Genomic DNA, 21,840 nt, shown 5'->3' with positions numbered 1-21,840 from the left:
CAAACATCTGAAATAATGCTTAAAGACAGTATTTCTTAAATGATTGTTTTGTTGTTGCTTTTTTCGTAATCTGTACAAAAAACCAAGCCGGAAAATAAAAAAAAAACAAATAAAAAGTTTATCAAAAAAATATTCAAAATCATCAGAGATTTTTAAGGTAAAAAAAACATTTAGTTAATAAGAAAAAAAGAAAAAAATTTAAAAAAGAACCTAAATTACGTATGTCATAAATTATGTAATATATAACAGTTTTTAAAATATTAAGTCAATGAATAAACATTTTTAAAAATTTTCAAATCTGTACGATAAATTAGAACATGTGTACACAGCGATTTTCCGCCAACTATCGTGTAATACTTAATAATTTTGATTGGACCAAAGTCCGAAACCCAGTTGATGGCTTGCCAAACGAACTCTTAGCGCGCCATATACCATATATTCCATACATTCCCCATATCTCATATGCAGTAATATTGTATATAGTATATATGGTATATTGTGCTCCTCTGTTGACCGCTCAACATTGAACTTTGGCTTCTTTTCATTCGCACTTTATATCGATGATGCCTCTCCGGCTTTTCGGTTTTCTTTTTGTCGCTTTTCTGCTTTTCAAGTCCATCGGTTAATTGAATTGAAATTTTACAATTTCCCCGTTCGTCTCAATTAAGACACACTGGAACTTTTGGCTGCTTGGGTTATTTTTGTGACCGGTTATTTTTAGGCCCGATTGACAGCGTTTTGACCCTTTGTCGCCTTTGTTTTGATTTCCCTTCCCCTTCCCCTCCCCCACAGTTCACTGTTTTCATTGTAATTTCCCTTTGGTACTTTGGGCTACACACTTTCTTGCACTTTTCCGATCTTTTTCCGGAGGCACAGTTTTTAATTTGCGACACGCGCACCGTGCGTTTTTTTATTAATTATTATTTTCATTATTCGGGCTAGATTTTCCGTTTTGTTTTTGTGGTTTGTGTTTCTTTATTTTCTCGGTTCTTTGGCTGGCGGCAGCATCCAAATCCAACCGCACAAGGCAACTGAGCGGCGGGCGAGCGAACCGAAAGTCAACGAGAGCGGTGGCAGCGACACCGGCAGCGGCGCTGGCAGCGACGCAAGCAGCAGCAGCGGCGGCACAGCAGTTGGCACTTTGTCACCTCAAAACGGTGCTGCTTTTTTTTGCGCCATTTCACTAGACGCAGCCGCGTGGTGAGTTTTCCGCAGCGGCAGCGATCGGTGGTGTGCAGATGGCCAAGATCCAGCTGGTAATACTGGCTAACGAAATTTTGGATGTTTTATCTATTTTTCTTAGGAAAAATTCCATTAAAAAAAAGGCATCTTGCTGAAATTTGAATACCCTTGCAAAGGGTATTATTATTTCAGTCATTTCTTGATCAGCAACAGTTGGAGTCGATCTAGCCATGTTCGTCCGTTCGTCTGTCCGTTTCTACGCAGACTAGTCTCCGCCCTTCTTATTTTTTATAAGTTAAAAGTACATTTATTTTTGGTATTTGGGTAACTCTTATTTTGAAAAAATAGCAATCAGAGTTTCGCCTGGCATTTTTTTAAGGCATCTCTAAGAGCGATCTCTCTTTGATTTTTGTTTTTGGCTGTTGCTTTGCCAGCGATTTTCCATTTGGATCGTGATGGTGACATTTTCTAGCTCTGCCGCAGTCACAGTGGCTGACGTTTTCGCTGTTTCGCTGCTTTGTCTCCCGCTTTGATTGTTCAGTTTCGCTTGGCGTATTTTCGCTTTGTGCCTTTCAATTTGCATTTCAATTTTGCCTCCATGCGCCCATCCTCACCTACGCCCTTGCCCACCCCCTTTTTCGCCCCCTTTTTCAGCCCATTACCCCCCACGCACACACACACACACACACACACATTCGAGTGCTGACGTAGAAGAGAAGAATGCGAAAAAAAGCAAAAACAAATGTTTCATAAAACTTAATTGTAGACGAGTGCTGTTGTTGCTGCCGCCGTGCCGCTGATGTTGCTGCCGTACATGTTGCTGTTGCCCCCGGTGAATGCTGCTCTTGTTGCATGCCGCCTGCGTCAGCCAAATGCGGAACTGGGCGTAAAAACAAATTCGAATAAAATAATAAAACAACTGGAACTGAAGACAGACTAAAGCGATTCCATTTATCACTTTCTGCTTTTCCTGGTTCAAGAGTTTTATTATCTTGTTCTAAATTATTGTTTTTGTTTGGGAGTTGGAAAGTGGATTTTTGGCTCAGCACGCAAACAGTATTTTTAATTTGTTGGAATTAATTAACTAGTTTCTTCGAAATAAAATTGTTATTTTAAACTTAAATATATCTTTAATGTAATTTTAAGGTTATTGGACTTTATTATTAAGATTTTCTATTCTGTTATCCCTTTGTTAATTTGTTTTGAAAAGTATATCTCAGAATTCTAAATAATATTCTCACTAAATTAAAGGACATGCCGCCACAGAACAGTTAGTTCAATCAGGCAATAAAGCGAATTTGGAACACAATCGCATATCCCCGGAGTGTTGTATGCTAATTTCATGTATGCTAAACTTCGGTTTTTCCTCCCCCACCCCCTTCTCTCCATTTTAACCGCCAAAGCGTAAGGTACTGTGGGATATAGTTTTCCCCGGGGGAGTATTTTCATAAAATTATTTGCCCCATTGTCATAAAAGTTAAGTTAACTTTTTGTTTCTTCTTGTTCGATGGCTGGTAGCTTACTGCTCTTCTTGTTATTGTTGTCGGGCTTGTATTGTTGTTATTGTGCGGGTGCGGCTGGATAGGGGGAGGGGCAGAGGGGAGGAAAGGCGGAAAATCCAGCGGAATGTCTGAGGACCCAGAGTCGCATGAATGAACCGCACAAGCCTCGGGGACAGACAGAGAAAACCAAAGCAAGACGTACGGATGGCCGACTGATACACTGGGAAAAACTTTCACTGCTCTCAACTAATATTGTAAATTTAATATAAGAATTAAAACTTTATTTGACGATGAAACAAATATATAATATTAATGAATGTTTACTTATTTTTGTTAAATTAATACAATTACTTTATAGTTCAATAGGTGTTTGGTATATTATATTTTCAGGCGAGGTCTGATATTGTGAGTAATATAAATTAAAGATAGAAAAGGTCAATGGAAACTCATTTTTAAATTCTGTAGAAGCTTTATTTTGGATTAGCTAAATAAAACTGTAAAGGAGTTTGAATAATTACAAAAAATGTAAATGCTTTCCTAATTGTTTAAAATCAACTTCCTATTTATTGGATAAAATTTTTATTAAATACATTTATAGTCTAAAAGATATATATATATATATATAGAAAAAAGTTATTAATTATTAAGGTCGATAGGCGATAGGGTCGCCTTTTAAATCTATCAAAGCCCTTGCAACTATTGCTGATACTCCAACTTTGGTGTCCGGAATAATTATTTTCTTTAGTGCATAAATGAATTAAACCCAAAAGTCAAAGATTCCAGATTGGAGTGTAGACCGCATTCGAGAGCAAGAATAAATGGCTGCAGTGTCCGGCATGCGTCGCATGATTGAATGATTTTATAATATTTCCCATTTTATCGAGCAAAAGGTCGGGATGGAATGGGATGTGATGGGAAAAAGTAAGGAGTGGCGGCAAATTAAACATATCAGTCAGTGGTCAATACTCAGAATTGCTGCGGAATGGCCAAAATGGGAGCCACAACGGCAGATAATAACGTGTCACGGTTCGATATCGTAAATCAGTAAATCCAACTTTATGTGCCCCCAAACAAAACATCCAGAGACAGGCATTGTGGGCCCTTCTAATGGAGAGCCCCTCAGGAGAGATTTTAATGGGTATGTACGGGGGACAATAAATGGCCATAAATTGGGACAACATGAATCGGAAATTAAAAAAGATACCACCGGTCGCATTAAAGGAAAGCCAACACTCAACAGCACAAATTGCTGCTGAATACCGCATTTCAATATTAATTCATTCTCATTTCCAGTACTTATCTTTGAGTGCGCAAGGGGCAGGCAAGGGTTAACCAATGTGTACGTACCTGCAAGTAGAAAAACGATAATAAAAATTAGTCATTGGGGAAAATATCAACCTATTTCCATGTCCAAAGTGAGTGAAATCAGCAATTTATGAATTACTAGCGCTGAATTTACTTAAAGTTTTAATGATAAAATCTTTTCATAACTTTCGGTTTACAATTTGGAAAAATAACATTAAAATACTTAAGTAAATAATCACAATCACAAATGAAAATGCATAGTTCGGACAGCAAATTAACTATTCCTTTAAATTTTTAGTTGATCAAACTACTCAAAACAAGTTTCATTGAAAAAATCTTTAAGAATATCTCATAACTCTTGAAAGAAATGTACAGTCTTTTATTTTGTAAATATACAATCTAAAATAAATAATTTCCAAGCATCGCAACCGTGTGGCATTGTTTTTCCTAGGTAGCCTTTTTTGTGATATATTTCTAAATACTTCGTTATGATAAACCCGCACTAAGCTAATTAATTTTCCGCGAAACGGAATCGGGTTTCTGGGCAAGTTCTCGCCACGGAAAAGCACACACGCACGCGGGGAGTCCTAATCTATCTAATCCATCAGAGGCGAGTTCTGAATTATCCATAGCCATATCGGTTCCCTTTGGAAAGGGAGAGGACTCCACTGGGTGGTGGTGCTCCTCGCGGTGGAAGTGGGTCATGACGTGGTGGTGTGGTGTGCTGCAGTGAAACAAATTGGCCGCAAGTGGCTCGTCAGTCTCACACTTCGAGCCTTAAGCTTTGGACACGCAGTCAGTTGTCTTCTTGTCATTTCGGGCAATGTAATATGCGGACAACGACAAACGGACAAAGGACAACGGACAACGGACACGGGACACTTTGTTTGAATATTATTTATGAGCGGCTTTTGGTGTAATTCAAGGAAATCGGTTCGCTGAGCCAATTTAACTGCCCTGACAGTGGGCATGCTAATTTTGATACCAAATCCAGCAAAAGAAAATAACAATTATAATGTTTAGGACACCAGAAAATAATAATAACATTATTTAGGTAAATTAAAAAGTTTAATATTAAATTCTATATTTATTTTTAAAAATGATTTGTTTTAATGTTTGGGGAACCAGAAAAAAATAATATAATATTATAAAAATTCCAGTTTGATTATTTAAAATCAAATTATTATTTGTAAAATTGATTTTGTGATATGTTTGTAAATATATGTATTTGTAAAGATAAGAAGTATAAAAATGATATCCGTAAAGTTTTGGATTTATTGACCTTAAAAACATATTTTAGTTATGCAGTCCGGCATTAGATCACCTTGTCATTATCAGAAGCAAATAAAAAGAAAGATTTTAATGTTCCTTAATACTCTTTATTAAGTCTCATGATTTATTTGAAGGGCATTTAAAGTCTCTGTACTCTGTACTCTGTACTCCTTGTTTTCGACCCTCCCAACGGGCTTCATTTTTTTGTGCGGCCTCCCATAATTTATTCAAGTCGAGGGTTGGCATACGGAACGCTCTGGTCCAACTTGGCGAGAATTATGAATTGCCAGGGGCGAAATTGAGGCAGTGAGCGGCAGCCGAAGCCTTCGTCTCTAATTAGGCCTTAGTCGACGGGGCTTGGTCCACTGCCCTACACAACTGGACACCGGACACCTAAAAGGCACACGTGTCACCCACGCAGGTCAAGTTGGTAACGTATATGGGATACTGGATTCCAGATCCAGGGTCCGAGTCTAAAATTGATTCAAACAAAACGGCCGCAATTATGACCCTGCGTTTGCATCTCCAGTCCGTTGTCCTTCTGCTGATCCCAAAATCCTCAGCAGGGCCACGTGTTAAGCTCGTTTTAATGAGTCAATTTAAAAGTTGGCCGCTCTAAAAATATCCACCCAATTTAGGAGGGGATTTGGAAGTTTAGGAGGTGGAGGAGGAACCTTAAATCTCTGGCAAAGTAAAACCGAAAGTAAACAATAAAGAAGGGCCAGGTTTTCTTTTTTTTTCCCCCAAGTCGTTTACTTTGACTTGACCAGCTAAATTGGTGTATGCCATGTAGGGCAAGGCTTAAAACCCTTGGGTGAACTCCAACATACGTTTAACACTAGTTGCTCCCTTTTAGTATTAACATTTTACCTAACCAAATAATGGATAAGGTTGAAATAAAAACAAAAAAAGAAGAACGGTTGAAAGTTAGTAGGGCATAAAAGTAAACTGAGGAAAAAAAAGTGTCCCCAAATACAAAGTTTTAAATATTACAATTACAAGTTACAAAACAAAAGACCTTTTAAATATAGTACCTAATTTTTTCACACTTGTATTGTAAATATTTAAATAAATAACTAAGAGTAAATGTAAAAGGTGTTAGTGGATATTCAAAAGTAAAAAATAATTGTTCTGTTGTTAAAATTTTATATAGTAAGTGTTGCTTAAATTAAGGGCTTGTCTCTATATCTTTCTAAGGACATAGAAGCCTACCAAAAAATTAAAACAAAAAAACAGATTATTCCGTGTTCATTGGCTCCCAGGGAACACAGGAAATAAATATTTAAAACAATCTGAATCTGTATCTTGTGGCCACTTGCACATCAATTAGATTCCTATGGTACATACCCATCTGCGTAGGTGACGGTGGATCCGGTCATGGACAAGGCCTTGTACCTGGCCTGCTCGTCGGTGGGCAGCACGATGTCCACGGACCGCGATCTGGTTGCGTTGACGTTCGGCACGGTGAGGAAACATCCATCGGCACTCGGTTGCAACTCCTCCGATTTGGCGTTCGACGAGAGTTTCGTGAAGCACGAATCCACGGAGGCGGCGCGATCCCGCTTCAGATCGGGCACCGTCAAGTAGATGTCCCGCACAACGAAGGCGTTGTGATGACTACCACTGGACGAGGCACCTGCTCCGCCGACGGCACCGGGTGAGCCACAGATGGCCATGGTCGAGGCCTCGTCGAGCGAGTCGGTCGTGTCCACCGACGACTTGGTGTTGGTGTTGCTGTTGGTGTTGCTGTTGTCCACCTCCTCGTGCGAGACATTCTCCAGCGAGTTGCCGGTGGGCTCCACAAAGATTGCCTCCTGTCGCGAAATCGAACGACGTCTGGCCCGCACCGGAAGACCGCCCATGGCGGCACCGGCATCCTCGGCATCGGCCGCGGAGCAGGGCGTGGCAATGGTCGGGCCCAGGATGGGCAATCTTCCCGAGGCGGAGGAGCAGGGCGACATGGGCGGCGAACCGGGATCCAGGGGTAGATGCGGCGGCGATGGATAGTCGCCGTTGGTTGGACTGAGCGTAAAAGTAATGCCGCATGGGGTGGCCGGTTGTGGCGGCAACAGGGTGTTGCCAAAGTGCGGCGATCCATTGTCCGATCCCTCGAGACCCTCGTCCTCGGAGGCCGAGGTCACCGAGCTGCTGCCGATGGTGTGACGTCGCATTTGCCGCGGGAGACGGGCCCGCGACTCCTCAATGCTGCTGCCCTGGCTCATGTTGCCAATGCGAATGTCCATCTCCAGGGCGGCATCGTCATCCGGATCGTGATCGTGATCGTGCTCGGACTCCACTTCGGTCCTGGGGTCCTCATCCGCCTCCTCGGTGGCTGCCTCAGTGGTCTCCTCCTCGGCATCCTCAATGGCCGTGCTGCCCTCCTCCTCACCATCGGCATGGTCATGACCATCCCCTGCCTCCTCATCCTCACTGGCCTCCGAACTGGTGTTGCTATAGCTGAGGGCCGACAGCTCGCGATGATCAATAAAGTAGCGCTGCTCGTCCGTCATCAGACGCTCGTACTCCTCCAAATAGAGACAATGGATGCACGGCGGCGGTGTCTTGGTGGACGAGCTGCGACGAGCTGTCCTCAGTCGGCGGGGCACCTCCAGAAAGGTGCCGGAATCATCGCTGCCCCCCGAGGCGGTTGCCGAGTCGAAGCTATGCGATCGTTGTTGATGGGCCGCCAACGGGACCTGCAAGAAGCCGGCCTCCGCGGAGCGTTCATCCGCCGAGGCGGAGGACGATGACTGCTGCTTGAGCAGGCTGGAGGAGGCACGCTGCGACTCCAGTTGCATTTCGTCGAAGGAGGCCGAGCGCACCTGCAACGTGCAAAGCGGTTGGTCACGGGGGTCAAAGATAGGTCACTTTTTTAGTGGCGCCCAACGTGGGGCATGCGAAACAAACAGAACTAGTACACTAGTCAACTAGTAACTAATCAAAAGTCATAGAAAGTAACACATGCAAGACACAACAAAAGGGTAACAATAAACTTTCCAAATTTATTGATCAATAAAAGAAATAAACATTGAAAAGGGACTTCCAACGTGTGCATGCCAACGGAACTGAATTAACACATGCAAAACACATAACTGCAATGCTATCTTTTGTTTTCGATCCGATAACTATATGAATGCATTTGCATTTAAAAATATTTAACAAAACGTCAAGACAGCTAGACAGCGAAATGACAAATGGAGGTTTAAAAAATGAAAGGATTTCAAAGGTATTTTATTATTGGCGCCCTTTGTGGAAAATATTTGAGTTTCAAATTCAATAGTATACCATACTGGTAAGTAAAACAAAAAGTAAAAGTAAAAAAAAATCAGTTGAAGACAAACCAAGACAACGGGAACAATCCGAATCTGCATGCCGCAGGCAACAATAAACAGACGATGGGTAACATCGGAATAAATCGATTAAGCACCTTTTTTACCTGCTTGGGCACCTCAAGGCTGTTTTGCATCTTCATTTCGGCACCGGTTGGAGTGCGCGATCGCGTGAAGGTTGTTCGTAGACGTTGCATGGTTGCTGCCGTTGTTGCTTGCAGTTGCTGGTGGAAATTGTTGGTTGTTGACGTTGTCGTTGTCGTTGTTGTCGCTGCCGGCTTAGTTGTTGCCGAATTGCTGTTCGAAGCTGTGGGCTCGTGCAGCTGGTCGATGGACGGTTGTTGCTGCTGCATTTCGCTTGGATGTTGCTGCAAAGTTGTTGCAGCTTGCTGCTGCTGAGAATTGGTTGTTGCCTGTGGTGGTTGTTGCAGCTGCTGCTCTAGCTGCTGATTTAATCGTTGTTAAATTTATGTCGCTTTTGTTGTTTGGATTGTTGTTCTCGTCGTTATTGTTGCTGATGTGGCAATTGCTGCTACTGCTCGCGATTAGTTTACTATTGCTGGTGTGAATGTTGCTGATATAGTTGTTTTTGTAGGTGGCTAACTGCGGATTGACAATTCTAAAGGCCAATTCCATTTCGATGTTGATGTACTGCCAAAGTTGATTTTTTTTTTTATTTGTTTTCCTTTTTGTTGTTGTTGTTGTTGCTTTAGCTTCCTGGAGGAGAAGTTTTTTTGTATTTGTTAGTGAGTTTCAGGACTCTCGTTGTGATTTTTGGTGGACGCCAGAAGCCAGTTCTTGGTTGGCTCTCGGCTTTTTGTTTTACTTTTAATTAATCAAAAGTTTTGCGCTGTGAATGGCAATTTACAAAGCACCCAGAAAAGAGAGAAAGAGGAAGAGAGAGAAAGAGAGAGAAAGAAATGGGAGAATTGATTACGTTAGTTAAATGATTAAAAAACATTTTCCACACTTTTCCTTTCCCCACGAAACTTAAACAATGGCTGCAAAAAAACTGCTCAATTTACACGCCAAACAAATTTTTGCTGACCAATTTCGTGAAAGTCTCAAACGCACACACTCTCACTCACTCACACAAAAGCCCTTGCATCGAAGGTTTTTTGTAAATTGGAAAATCCTTTTATTGCCAACGGGGCTAAAAATTGTTTGTTTGAAGTTTTTTTTTTAGAAAAACTGCTGCCTGTACAAAAGATAAAAAAAAAACAAAATATCGCCCACCTTTGTTATTGTTATAAAGGATTTGTATTTGTATATACTGCTCTTTGGGACTATTTGACTGCATGTCAATGGAAGCTTTTTTTTTAAATTGGGTTTCCTACTTAATAGAATTCTAAATTTAAAAAAAATGTTGAATATTTAACATACATACTATTAAATCTATTTACTATTTACTATTTAGATCCTCAAGAAACACGTTATTTACATGTCTAAAATTTCGCTACATTTGTAGGGCTATTTGTATAATTATGTGACTTCTTCACGCAAGGGCAATCAGATTCGATATCTTTACGATGCCCTTTGACCTGGTCATGGATATTCTTGTTTGCCATAAGAAGAAGTTTTGTTTTGAACACTTGTTCGCCTTTTTTTGTTTGGTTTTTTATTCCATTCCAAACCATTCCAAAAGCATACCGAGCCACGTGTGTTTAGTGGAAAGTGCTAAATCGACGGGCGATGCGGTTCGCTAACGGTTCGGTTTGATTCCGGGCTGGAAAACGGATGAAAATAGGGGAAATGGGGCGAAATGCGACGGGGCGGTGGTCTCGTTTTACAGACAATAGGTGCCTGAAGGAAAACAACGGCAAAAAATCCATTATGGCATACCTTTGGCATGTGCCGCGCGACTCCTCCGATGGCGGGGTCACCGGGTAAAAAAGAGGGTCATCGGGGTCGAAGGGGCTGATGTACCCACTCACATCAGTGGGTGAGTGGAGGGGCGGGCCAAAAAAGGGATGCGGCCGGACAAAGAGCGCCGCCCCTGTTTGTGTGGGTCACAAATTGAAAGCGTGAAATTAAATGAAAATGATATAGCTTTGAAATTGAATTCCATAGAAATGCCGAAAGTTTGCCAGGTGACGGCATGGAATGGCGTGTGCGAGTCACAAAGAATTTGCCAAAGTGCGTAATTAGAACGGGAAACTGGGGGGAGAAAGCCCAGATTAACAGAGATTTAATTGGAAATGGAATGCAAGTGCATTGAATGCACAGCAATAGCCTACTTTGGCACTGAGATTTCTCAATTGGAACATCACTTAAACAGCGTGGCCTACTTTCCGGCTGTAATCAAAAAGATCAAACATAAATAACAAAATATACATCACAAATAAGGGGTTCAATTTAGTCGTTTTAACTAGTTTAGTGGTACTAAATAGTACAAAACTAAATACAAATTCAATCACATTCGAGAGGTCTTGAATTTTTCTACTCACACATTTCTGACTTGTTTCCCAAACGTTCAACTCTTTAACAGCCCCTTAAACACAAATACACATTCAAATAGCCAAAGAATACGACTTCTTTAAAGACGAGCTTGTCGGTTGATGCCTAAAAACTTTTCAGAATGTTCAGTAGAGAGGCAAAGTTTCTTAAACAATTGCCCTGATTTATGCCTGTTGAGTGGCGAGATTGTTGGTAGAAAGGGACTGCTTTGTAATTAAGTAAATTTTAGCCAAGAAAAATACGCATAAATCTTGGACATTGTTCGCCACTCAGTTAATTAGTGGAAAACTGACAGATTGTTCTTTGGCAGCGATAAGCCAGCATTCGAATGGGAAACCATTTTCAATTGGAGGAAGGCCTCCCATTTTACCACATCTATTCACCATTCCCTTTCAACTTTCTGCATCGTTTAAGGGGCCAAATCAAATATAAACGAGTACACACATATATATATATATATATATATATATATATATATATATATATATATATATATACTGTACACTGGCTTATTACAAACACGTTATTTATTTGCCGACCCCTTGACTTGACCCGACTGCCTGCTGCCTGCTGCCTTGTGCCTTCAACTTCCCTGATGGCCTCGTAATTGTTCAGAGCCCGCGTGGCACTAAGTAAAAAGTTTTGTATAATTTTTCATAAAGGCAAGGCCCAACGAGGAGCCACAACAACAATACAAAAAAATATATATATATATATAATATATATATGTGTGTACTGGAACTCAAAGAGCTGCAAATGGAGCATCTGGGGAATCGGTGGCGTATGAGGAATGTGACTGAAAGAACACATCTCCTCCGCCCATTCCCATTTCCCATGGCTTTTTTCATTCTTTTGCTGGGCATTGGGAAACCCCCCTTGGCTGCGGCGCCCCTGTCTTTGAGTCTGGCTCATTAAAGGTGCCCACAAAAAGCAAGCGCTTCACTTGCAGGCCATAAACATTTTTGTAAAATTAATTTGGACCCCCCTTTTAACCTGCAATTTGTCTTGAAAGTTCCCAACAAAAAAAGCCATGTGCCATTGATGAGCTAAATTTATGGTTATTTTATGCGTCTTTTATATGTTAATAAGCAGTTTGGAAACTAAAGAAAAGTTGTTACATTTATTTATTTACTTTTTGATATGCCATTTCGTTAATTTAAATACTCCACTTTTTGTTTTAAGAATAGAACAATCATGGGGTAAAATGTTATGTCAAAATAAATAATACTTATACTTTTGCCAAAGGGAAGTTGGATCTATTGGATTAACTTAATTCCGATTACAACATTTCCCGGAACTCAGTTTAATGGGAAAGTTGTTCACCTGCCCAATTAGAATTCGAAGTTGGATACTAGTGAAATTTTGAATTTCTGCGAAAGTAAGTTTAAGTTTAAGTAACTTTCGTCAAGAATTTAATTGGTCCAAATAGCTTACTTTCCCCCTTTTTCGTATTTTTTTTTTTTTTTTTGCCTGGCTCAGACGCTGAAAGTTAATCCGCGGCATCTTAATTTTCGCGGAGGAGGAAAACTGGGGTAAATTAAGTTAGTCAGGCGTGCAACTGCGGTCAAGGATAAGGGGAGGACGGGAAGTTGTCTCAAATAAAAAAGGAAAAATATGTTAATTTCAATTAATTGTTGGCAGAAGGAAAAGTTGTCGAAAAAAAAAGCAAGCCAAAAAGAGAAATTGGTTGAAGCGGAGAAGAGTTTACGCTTGATGGGGGTGTGGGTATGTGTAAGGGTTCGAAGCGACCTTGGAATGGGTTGGGTTGGGTTTTCCTTTTCGGCAGAATAACTTGGGAGCAGCATCATAATTTGCTGCCATTTGTCGCTGCCAGAAAGGAGACGAGAAGTGTTTTTGTTGCACTTAATGAGTGTTGGGGAAATTATTTAACGCGAAGCGTTTTGGCGCCAACGGATGCGAAAACTTTATCGAGAAGAACGCTGCCGAGTAGCAAAGTGTTCCAGGAAATTCGGCAGAATATTTAAATAAATTTTGACAAAATAACTTGGCAAACAAAACGAAAAGTGAATGGAAAAACTTTTGCTTTACACCCCTACCTTTTTACTTTTTTTCTGGCTTAATTTTCTCCTCTTTTCTTTGCAATCCGAGGGGTCGGAGTTGATGCACGTGTCTTGGGAATCTGATCGGGAGTCTAAGGACGTGCCCAATGATTTGGCATATTTATCAATGGCAAAGGATTCGGGACTCGGAGATTGAAAAGTGAGCAGAGGGTTTGACTTACATTTATCTCGTCTCGTTTTTGGCCAAGCACAGATCAAATAAAGTAAATATTTCTTGATTTTTAAAATTTCCATAATTATTTATGTATTAAAAAAGCTTTAAATTAATACTTTAAGCTTATGGACAATTTAGTAATAACATTTTACTCAGTGAAGAGTAATATTAATAGAGTATGCCAAGTTATTCAAAATATAATATTCTGAAAGACAAGCCATTAAAAAAAATACCCTTTGCTTTTAACTGTATGATTAAAGATATTTAATAACTGTCATTTATATTCTTTAAAAATAGATATCACTGAGCTGTGTGACAACTTTTTTCACCGTGCATTATCATCTTTGGCATCTGACTTGGCTGGCACTTTGAATACGAATTCGATTCGGTTTGCAAGTGGGTCAATAGTGACGTCAGCAGGTGGCAGGAAGAACAAAAAATAATAAAAACCCATAAAAGCACACACACACAAAAAAAGGGTTTCCAACTTGAGCGATTGCTTCCACTTGAGCAGCCGTTTTTTTGTTCACTTCTCGACGGCTTTTCTCACAGTTTTCCTCGCATTTCCCTGCAATCTCAATCGATGCCAAGTTTCTCTGCAAGTGGAGCAGGTTAAGTGCAAATCCTTGTAAGGATATGCCATCGATAGTCCCTTGCACATGTGTGTGTGTGTGTGTGTGTGTGTACATGTACATGTATGCGAGAGTCTGCGTGTGATCGAAATGTATACAAATCGCGCTTAAGTCGCGTGTAAAACGCGTCATGCAATTATCAAAAGTGACAGAAAAGAAATGAGAAACAGGCGGCAGGCGGATTGATAGGCGTGCCAGAAAAATTCGAAAATGTTCTCAATTACCCGACAAAATTGCAATAAATTATTTACTCATTATTCAATAATAATATAGCATTGCAAGGGGCAGCAAACAAAATAAACCGACATTATCAATCTGAATAAACAAGTCTTAAGTGAATAATATATTATTAATAGTACGACTTAAAGCTAAAGCATTCTTTAGGTTTAAAATTATTTTGGGAAAATTCTAGTGCATGTATGTTATTTGTTAGCATAGTCAAACTCATTGACTTGAAATGTGTTTCTTAGTTTCTTCCCATTTTGGACTCACAAAACACACCACATATAAAATCAAATCGCGTGGCTCTGCACTTTTCGCAACCTCTGACCTCCTGACCTGACATCTTTGACACTCTGTTGAAATGGATTTTTGAGCATTCGATTCGATTTGTGTGTCATGTGGTGGCTTCTCAGCCAGTGCTGTCAGATTTGCCTTCTTTTTCAGAATTATCTGTCTTTAAATAAACGGTTATTTTCTGATTTTTATTTTTTTTTAAATAAACCAAAAAGTAAAACTAATGAATCAGGTATTTGGAAAAACGAGTATTTTGCCTGTGACTAAAGCAAGCAGTAAAAATCTGTTTTTAGACCTTAAAATTATAATGTCTTAACTTGTTTTTGATAGCCTAATAAATTTTATTTTTGATCAGAAATCTTTTCAATGCTTTTTTGTTTTTATCTGTTATTGATATTTCTAGTTATTTTTAATGGCCTGCTGGCAGCACTGTTCTTTCGCCATGGCAACAGCCCCGCCCCAATGTTTGCCGCCCGAATGACCTTTCTGCCACGCCCAGTTCGGTCCGCCTGCCCCTGACAGCCTCTCGAAACGAACAGACGGCATTAGCCATAGGAATCGAGGGGCAATATTTGATATCCACTTGCAATTATGTCAGCACACACTGACAGGCCACAGCTCGTTAACTTTTCCAAGCACAAGGGGTGTGCGGGGCTATGGGCAATTCGAGGGGGATAATGCCCGACTCTGGCCAAATCACACCAAGGTGCTAAGGCAACGGCAGACCCACTCAAAGTCAACATAAAGTGGCCGGGAAATTAGGGCATTTAACATGCGGCTGGCAAAAAAAACGCTTGGGGCCAAAAAGAGAGCAAACAAGGACAAAATACGCTAAAAACTTGTCTCAATAAACGAGATTGTTGTGCTGGTTGTATTGTATTGTTGTCGACGACAAACGAACAAATTTCTACCCTGGAAAATCATTACCCATCACTACCCCATAAAATGTATGATTAAATAGTGGCTATTAAACATTTTTTGGTAAATTCAATTTAAATGCTGCCAAAACAACGAATACAAAATATAATAAAATCTTACTTCAATGACATTTAAATATAACCTTTAATCTTAAGTTCTCCAAACATGCCCAACAAATCTAGTTGCTAACTTTAATTAAAAAAAAAAACAATAAAGGCCTTTAAGTAATAACTTTGAGGAACAAGCTATAGCTCAAATCAAATTCTGCAGAAGTTTGGTCAACTCTTCAAGTTGCGGATCATTCCTCCAAAATCTCTAATCTCCATCAATGCATGAATGGATTTTCTTTCAGCTCACGGAAATGGTTAGCCCCCCATCCCTATTTCGGGGCCCTAAAAAATAAAATAGAATAATGTGCTAAGCAGCTAAGCACATAACAACAAGTTGGGATTCGAAGAGTGGAATCGCTGAAATCAGCGAGGGCAGTTAGACGCCTCCTGGTAATTTGAAACTTGTTATGGGCCAGGTGCTAATCAATTTTTAAGCAGCTTCAACAAAAAAACAGTGCCCCCTTTCCCCATTTCCCCGACCTCAACGCCTCGAAAACGGTAAGCAAGTGAAGAAATTTCCATTCGCTTAGTTAGAAATCGGGCTCAGTTGCTCGTCAGTTTTCAACTCGAGTGGTTCGACAATCAATATAGTTTTAATATTTTTTTAAGTGCCCTCAAGTGTCTGCGATGTTGGCTCCTTATTAGACAAATAATGAATTTGGCAAGATGTCGGAATAGCTGAGAGCACAGCGGATCGAGCCAGTTATCGACCGAAAAAATGTGAATATTTTTGAAAAAGCGGCTATGCCTCATCTAGTCAATTGCATTACTTTGACACTATCAACGCGGTACCCTCAACAAGACAAATTTCAAATGATCTGGCAAATGAATATAATAATTCATTGAATTGAAATACTTAACAATTTATAAAATTATTATAAAGGCAAGTTTTAAATTCATTGAATTATAATACTTAAAAAATTATAGCAAGAATTTTAGGTAGAATATTTTATTTGTATTATTATTTATTCTTTTTATATATAAAATTGATAAGAACCCATTTGATTTGTTATTTTTCTTATAAAGCTCGTTATTAAATTAATATACATTTTCGTTTTTATAAATATAACATAACATTTTTGTAAGAGTCTATAAATTATTTTTAATTTTAAAATGCACCGCAGTCTGTTTCTAACATTCGTATTTTCGACATGGGAAAAATACTTACCATAGTAAGACTCCTTGAAATTCATTTTGCCTTGAGAGCTGGCCAAAATAACACTGGTTTTTGGCTTAAGAAATCTGATATACACAATAGTGCAACTTGTAGTATGTATTGATCAGTCTGTCTATATTGACTACTTCGAGTTCTCGCTCAATGCACATTAGGCTCATTATCTGGCCGGGCAAGATGATTTCAATGAAAGTAGCAAGCAGTTTGTGTTAAACATGACCACATTGATAGTATGAAAGGCTCAGTGTTGCATTTGCAGGGACTTTGTGGACGGGAGATGCCCTATCTCTCGCTTCTCACAACAATGGGCTGCAGTTTATTGTTAAGTAATATCTATGGCAAGACCCAACAGCGTATGCAATCAAAAGCATCCAACTCCGTCCGGGGCCTTCTAACTTTTTCCATTAACACACAAAAGGAATGCCAGCCAGCATCCTCCACTCACACACATTTGTTTTTGTATTTGTATTTGGATATATATCCAGGACATATACAAACAGAGATACAAATACCATATAGTTCGCATGGGGAAGTGATAATGAGTGCTCAACAGGGGCTTTAGTTACCACAAGTTTTCGACACACACAGAACAGTGCGTTCGTCTGAAACTTGGTAGCATAATCTCTGTGTCCCCACTCATTAGCCAAGTCTCTTTCAATTGCGAAAGTTTTCAGTTAACTTGGATAAAGACAAGATTAATGCTGACGCTGGACTCTGAGAAATACGAGCATATGCAAAACCAAATACAATGATCTATATTCTACAATCTTGATTCGAAAACTTAAAATATGAGAGTTAAAGAATTAGTATATGCAAAACAAAGTACTAAAGGCAGGAAATTTTAATATTATAATTAATTAAAGATCTATAACTACTCAATTTAAAAACATTAAAATACAACTTTAAATCTTTTATTTTTCAACAACAAAGTTTTCTTGTAATTTTTTGTTTTATTTATTTATTTAAGAGTTTTCTAAAAACAATTCAATGATAATACTTTTTGTATAAAAATTTTTCAATGATTTATCATTACTAGTAAAGAGTTTTACTAAAGTGAAGTATTAATATACATAATAAATTTAAAACTAATATTCATTTTTTAATAGATTGAAAACTTGCTACATTGGCATTTTAGATTTATTCGTTTTCAAGCAAAGTAACAAATTTTATTAATTATGTAAAAGATTAAATTGCCAATTAAAGTTTAGACTTTATCATTTTGATCCATTGATAATTACCATTGCCTTAACATAAATCCGTTATGGTATTCTAAGACAAAAGTCACCGTCATCGCAAAAAAAAAGCAAATTTCTTCCAGGGTTTAACATTTCAATTTTGGACGCAAACAAACCGGCCCATTGAAACCCAATTGGATCTGATATCTGATTAACTTGTCCAAAAACAGAATGGCAGCAAACACTTTCGACGTTGTCTGTTTTTTTGTCACCGAGTGTGGGAGTATTGGATGTCCCCCTTCGACACTGACATGCAATAACAGCCGTAACAAAAACACCAGAAACAAAAACAACAACAACGACAAGAAGACTGGCCCAAATGACAAGTAACTGGGCCCAAAGTTGAACGCAGGAGCCGAGTGAAAGGCAAACAACAATTAAGCGCATAAACTGGGGGATAATCCTGCCATGGGGCTAACTACTGGATACTCGGAGAAAAGAGGACAAGTTGAAGGAAAACAATTTCCATAAACATAAACAAAACCGTTTCGGTAGCATAATCAAGTTCTACATCGAGTTTCAGAGACTACGGCAGAGACAATCTAATTGCAAATTATGTTGCACAGTGTACAAATGAGGTGATAATTCTAATACCTAAAATCTTTTTATATCGTTTTAAGCTATACTTGCATAAAATATAAAGTTAGTATTTTTTAACTGCTGTTGATTTCAATTCTTAACTTTTAGTGTACATTTTTTAAAGATTTCTTTAGCTTTATTTTTTATTTATTTTATAATCTTCTTTTAAATGTGTTATATTTAAATTTGACTATTTTTTTCTATTTAGTACAGAAGAAAATAGAATAAAGTATGTCTACATGCATTAGATTTAAAAGCTCAAAAGTGACAACGAATGTAAAAGTTAATAAAATACATTTTAATTGAAACAAATACGATGCTATTGAGACAACCTCAGCTGTATGTGTACACTGCTGGAAAAAACTTTGTCCAGCACGGCGCACAGCTCCGAAATTGATCGGCATTATTCAATGGGATTTATGTATGCAGCCCCGAGTGGCCGAAAAACTTTTATTTATTTACAATTTGTTGCCATTTGTTTCAGTTGGCCAACTTTGGCAAATGTCCCTGGGACAGTGGATGCAAAAAGTTAGCTGACTAAACACTAAGCACGCCGCAAATTTATGCCCCTCAACTTGGGCGCCAACTTTTCAGTTTCCATTTCAGTTTTCCCTAGCTGTTTTTGTTTTTTTTTTTTGTTTTTGTGCCTCGTTGTATTATTTATTTTCAGCACTTGAATAAATGTATCAGTTACACATGTGTGAGAGTGTGCGGCCTTGACAGAAAGGGGGAGTGGGTGAAAGTGGCAGATTGTGGGTGAAAGCAGAAGCAACAGGCAAATGAATCATGGGGTGACACTTGGAGTGTGGCGACGCAATTGAGTTGTAATTCATTTGAGAATGGATGCAAAGTTGTCGTTGCGAATGAGGAATTGAATGGCAAATAATTCTCGCCGGTTGGGATCATCCATTTTAAGGATTTACAAGTTGCCCAAAGTTGCCGAAAACTGCGCCACGAGATAAACAGGTGAGTTATGTGACGCATACATTATTCACAATTTATTTGCGCTAGTCGTTAAGTTTTACTATTTTTTGTTGCTTATAAATATTTGGTAATCGGTGTTACAAAATCAAATTTAATGGAAGCAGCTAGATTTTCCTTACCTTATTTTAAATAAAATGGTTTTAAAAACAAATGTTTAAGCACACATTGGAAAGATTGTTGTGATCAATTTCAAAGAATATTTCATATCTTAATATGCACTATTTAAATAAATTATATATTATTTACTAATTAAAAAAATTCGAACTATTTAGGAAGATATGAACATTTAATACGGAAAAATCCGTAAAAGACTCTATCGTGGTAAATTTTAATCTCAAATTCCATTAGAAGTGTTATTCATAGTTGTGTAGTGCGTTTATTAATAAACTTACTAAAATATTTATAAGCAAACAGACAATAATCACAATTAAAACTCCCTTTTGCTGTTGAAAAAAATAAAATATGCGATTCAATTGTTTTTAATAGTAGCGTATGAGTATCAACTGAGACGATTAAAATTTAATCATTGCTAACAACAATAGAATACTTAAAAATGCAGTCATTTAGCGACTGGAAATGCAAGACTGGAATGTTGTTAACCGAATAATTGATGAATGGGTATTATTGGCTCAGTGGCCAAACAATATGCTGCTCAAATATGCAGCCACATTTGGCCGTGTTGTTAATGGACAGGATGTCGAAGTAGGATGATGTGGATGCCAGAGCCTCGTTTCCCATCGGCATTTCCCTTTCTTGGGATGTTAATTTTCCGCCTGAAATTACCTGCCCACACGCATCATTCGCACTTGGATATAAACCTACGCTCTTCCGGTCGTCAGTCAAATCGGAATCTGTGGAAATTGTGCTCTAAATTCGCTTTACGCACCCACATTTAATGTGCAGCGCCCGAGAATATGCAATATTCAGGAGGGCACTAAAAGCATCAAGATCTCAGGGAATATCATTTCAAGCCGTCTGAGTGTGCAATAAGTATAATGAATTAATAAACATAACGCACGAAACAGCAAATAAATGACACAAATGTGGCTGACAAAATGCCGCCAAAGTAAGCAAAAAAAAAAAATTAAAAACAAAAACAACCCTCCGAGTGCAAATGGCAATTGCATTTTTAATTCGTGTCAATTATTCATGACGCTTTTTTGCACACAGGATGCTCTGCGAACATTCAGCAAACCGATTATTCGTAATTATATACCCAATAACCGCACTGATAATATTCTCACACAAGAAGAAAAAACCTACGCAACAAGCTAGAAATAAGAACTTATACATATATGAATTTTGGCATTAAGAAGAAAAAATAACTTCTTGATTTAGTTTAATATATTTAAAAATTATTACATTCTTTACTTGATTGCTCGTACCGAATTTGTATTCAACCTTTTGTTCTGAACTTCGATTTTTGTAAAATGTAAAATTTAGATGTGCATTTCCCATAAGATGCACAACAAATGAAATAAACTGTCTGTTCGAATTATTTCTGGTTGAATAAATGTTTTTCGAATTAAATGGCCAGTGCCATTAAGATATCACCAATAACGCAAAATGTCAATTGGAATTATTTCTGCTTGATTTGATTACTTTTCGTAGAATTTCCATTTAAAGAATTGAAATGCATTTTCGTTCATAAGATGCAGTCACAAATGAAATTAGCTGCCTGCTGCAATTATTTCAGCTTGAATAAATATTTTTGAGGTCATTTAAAGTGACATGCATTATTTTCAGTTTTACAGTTTGAAGTGAAATGATTACTGACTGATTAAATAGTAACTAACTAACTTTTTGCAGTGCAAACCCTGACATAATTGAGTTTTGGGTTTCTGTAAAACTGTTCAATAAATATTACATTTACAACCACTCGAATGAAAAAACGCTTTCTTCAACTGAATCTCAATACCAAGTACTATTTGAAATGCAAAATGGGTTTTCGTTAATGAAAAAAAAGACCGATTAAAATGGTGCGCACTGGCATTTCGACATTATTATATTATCTTTTGGGATAAAATTGTCACATTTTTTATTGCCGATAACATTGAATTACATTTTTCATTGTTGTTATGTTCTTAAATATATTTAAGTTCTTAAATAAATTTGTTTAAGTTATTTTTTTTTATTAATGGGATTCCGACATACAAATTTCAATTGTAAATTTCCATATACCTATGTGTCTAAAGAGATTCTATTAACCCTTTAAGTTTAATGAGTTTTTTAGTAGACTTTCCGCTTTTTTTGAACGTTCTTTAAATCAGAGCAAGCCCATAATTTTGCCCACGACTGACTGATTTCGTTAATGCCCGTTTTGAGTACTCGTTCTACGGCTAATTAAAGTCACGGCCGGACTGCCTTGGTCCCCGGGCTGTGCCTCCTGTTTCAATTTCTGTTGCTGTTG

At 38.3% G+C, this 21,840-nt stretch overlaps 1 protein-coding gene across 21 annotated transcripts in view; it reads right to left on the bottom strand.

Annotated features, from left to right (window-relative positions):
• LOC108136417 (eye-specific diacylglycerol kinase) overlaps nt 1-21,840 on the bottom strand; it is a 127,116-nt gene that overhangs the window by 25,623 nt on the left and 79,653 nt on the right. For 6 of the 21 annotated variants that reach the window (XM_041709003.1, XM_017257531.2, XM_017257528.2 and 3 more), the window contains exons 1-2: nt 8,689-9,451; nt 6,609-8,083 (exon numbers count right to left, since the gene is read on the bottom strand). The exons of 4 other annotated variants lie outside the window; for them this stretch is intronic. In XM_041709003.1, the coding sequence (XP_041564937.1) occupies nt 6,609-8,083; nt 8,689-8,943 (1,730 nt within the window). In that variant the 5' untranslated portion in view covers nt 8,944-9,451. Of the gene's footprint in view, nt 1-839; nt 1,036-6,608; nt 8,084-8,688; nt 9,453-21,840 lie in introns of those variants that run through there. 11 more of the 21 variants (XM_017257526.2, XM_017257527.2, XM_017257532.2 and 8 more) reach the window with 6 other exon arrangements.

The sequence above is a fragment of the Drosophila elegans genome, unplaced genomic scaffold, assembly GCF_018152505.1.
Source record: "Drosophila elegans isolate 14027-0461.03 unplaced genomic scaffold, ASM1815250v1 contig_149, whole genome shotgun sequence".
In the NCBI taxonomy this organism is placed as follows: Eukaryota; Metazoa; Arthropoda; class Insecta; order Diptera; family Drosophilidae; genus Drosophila; species Drosophila elegans.
Note: the sequence above shows the minus strand (reverse complement) of the source record. Positions and strands in the feature narration are given on the sequence as shown.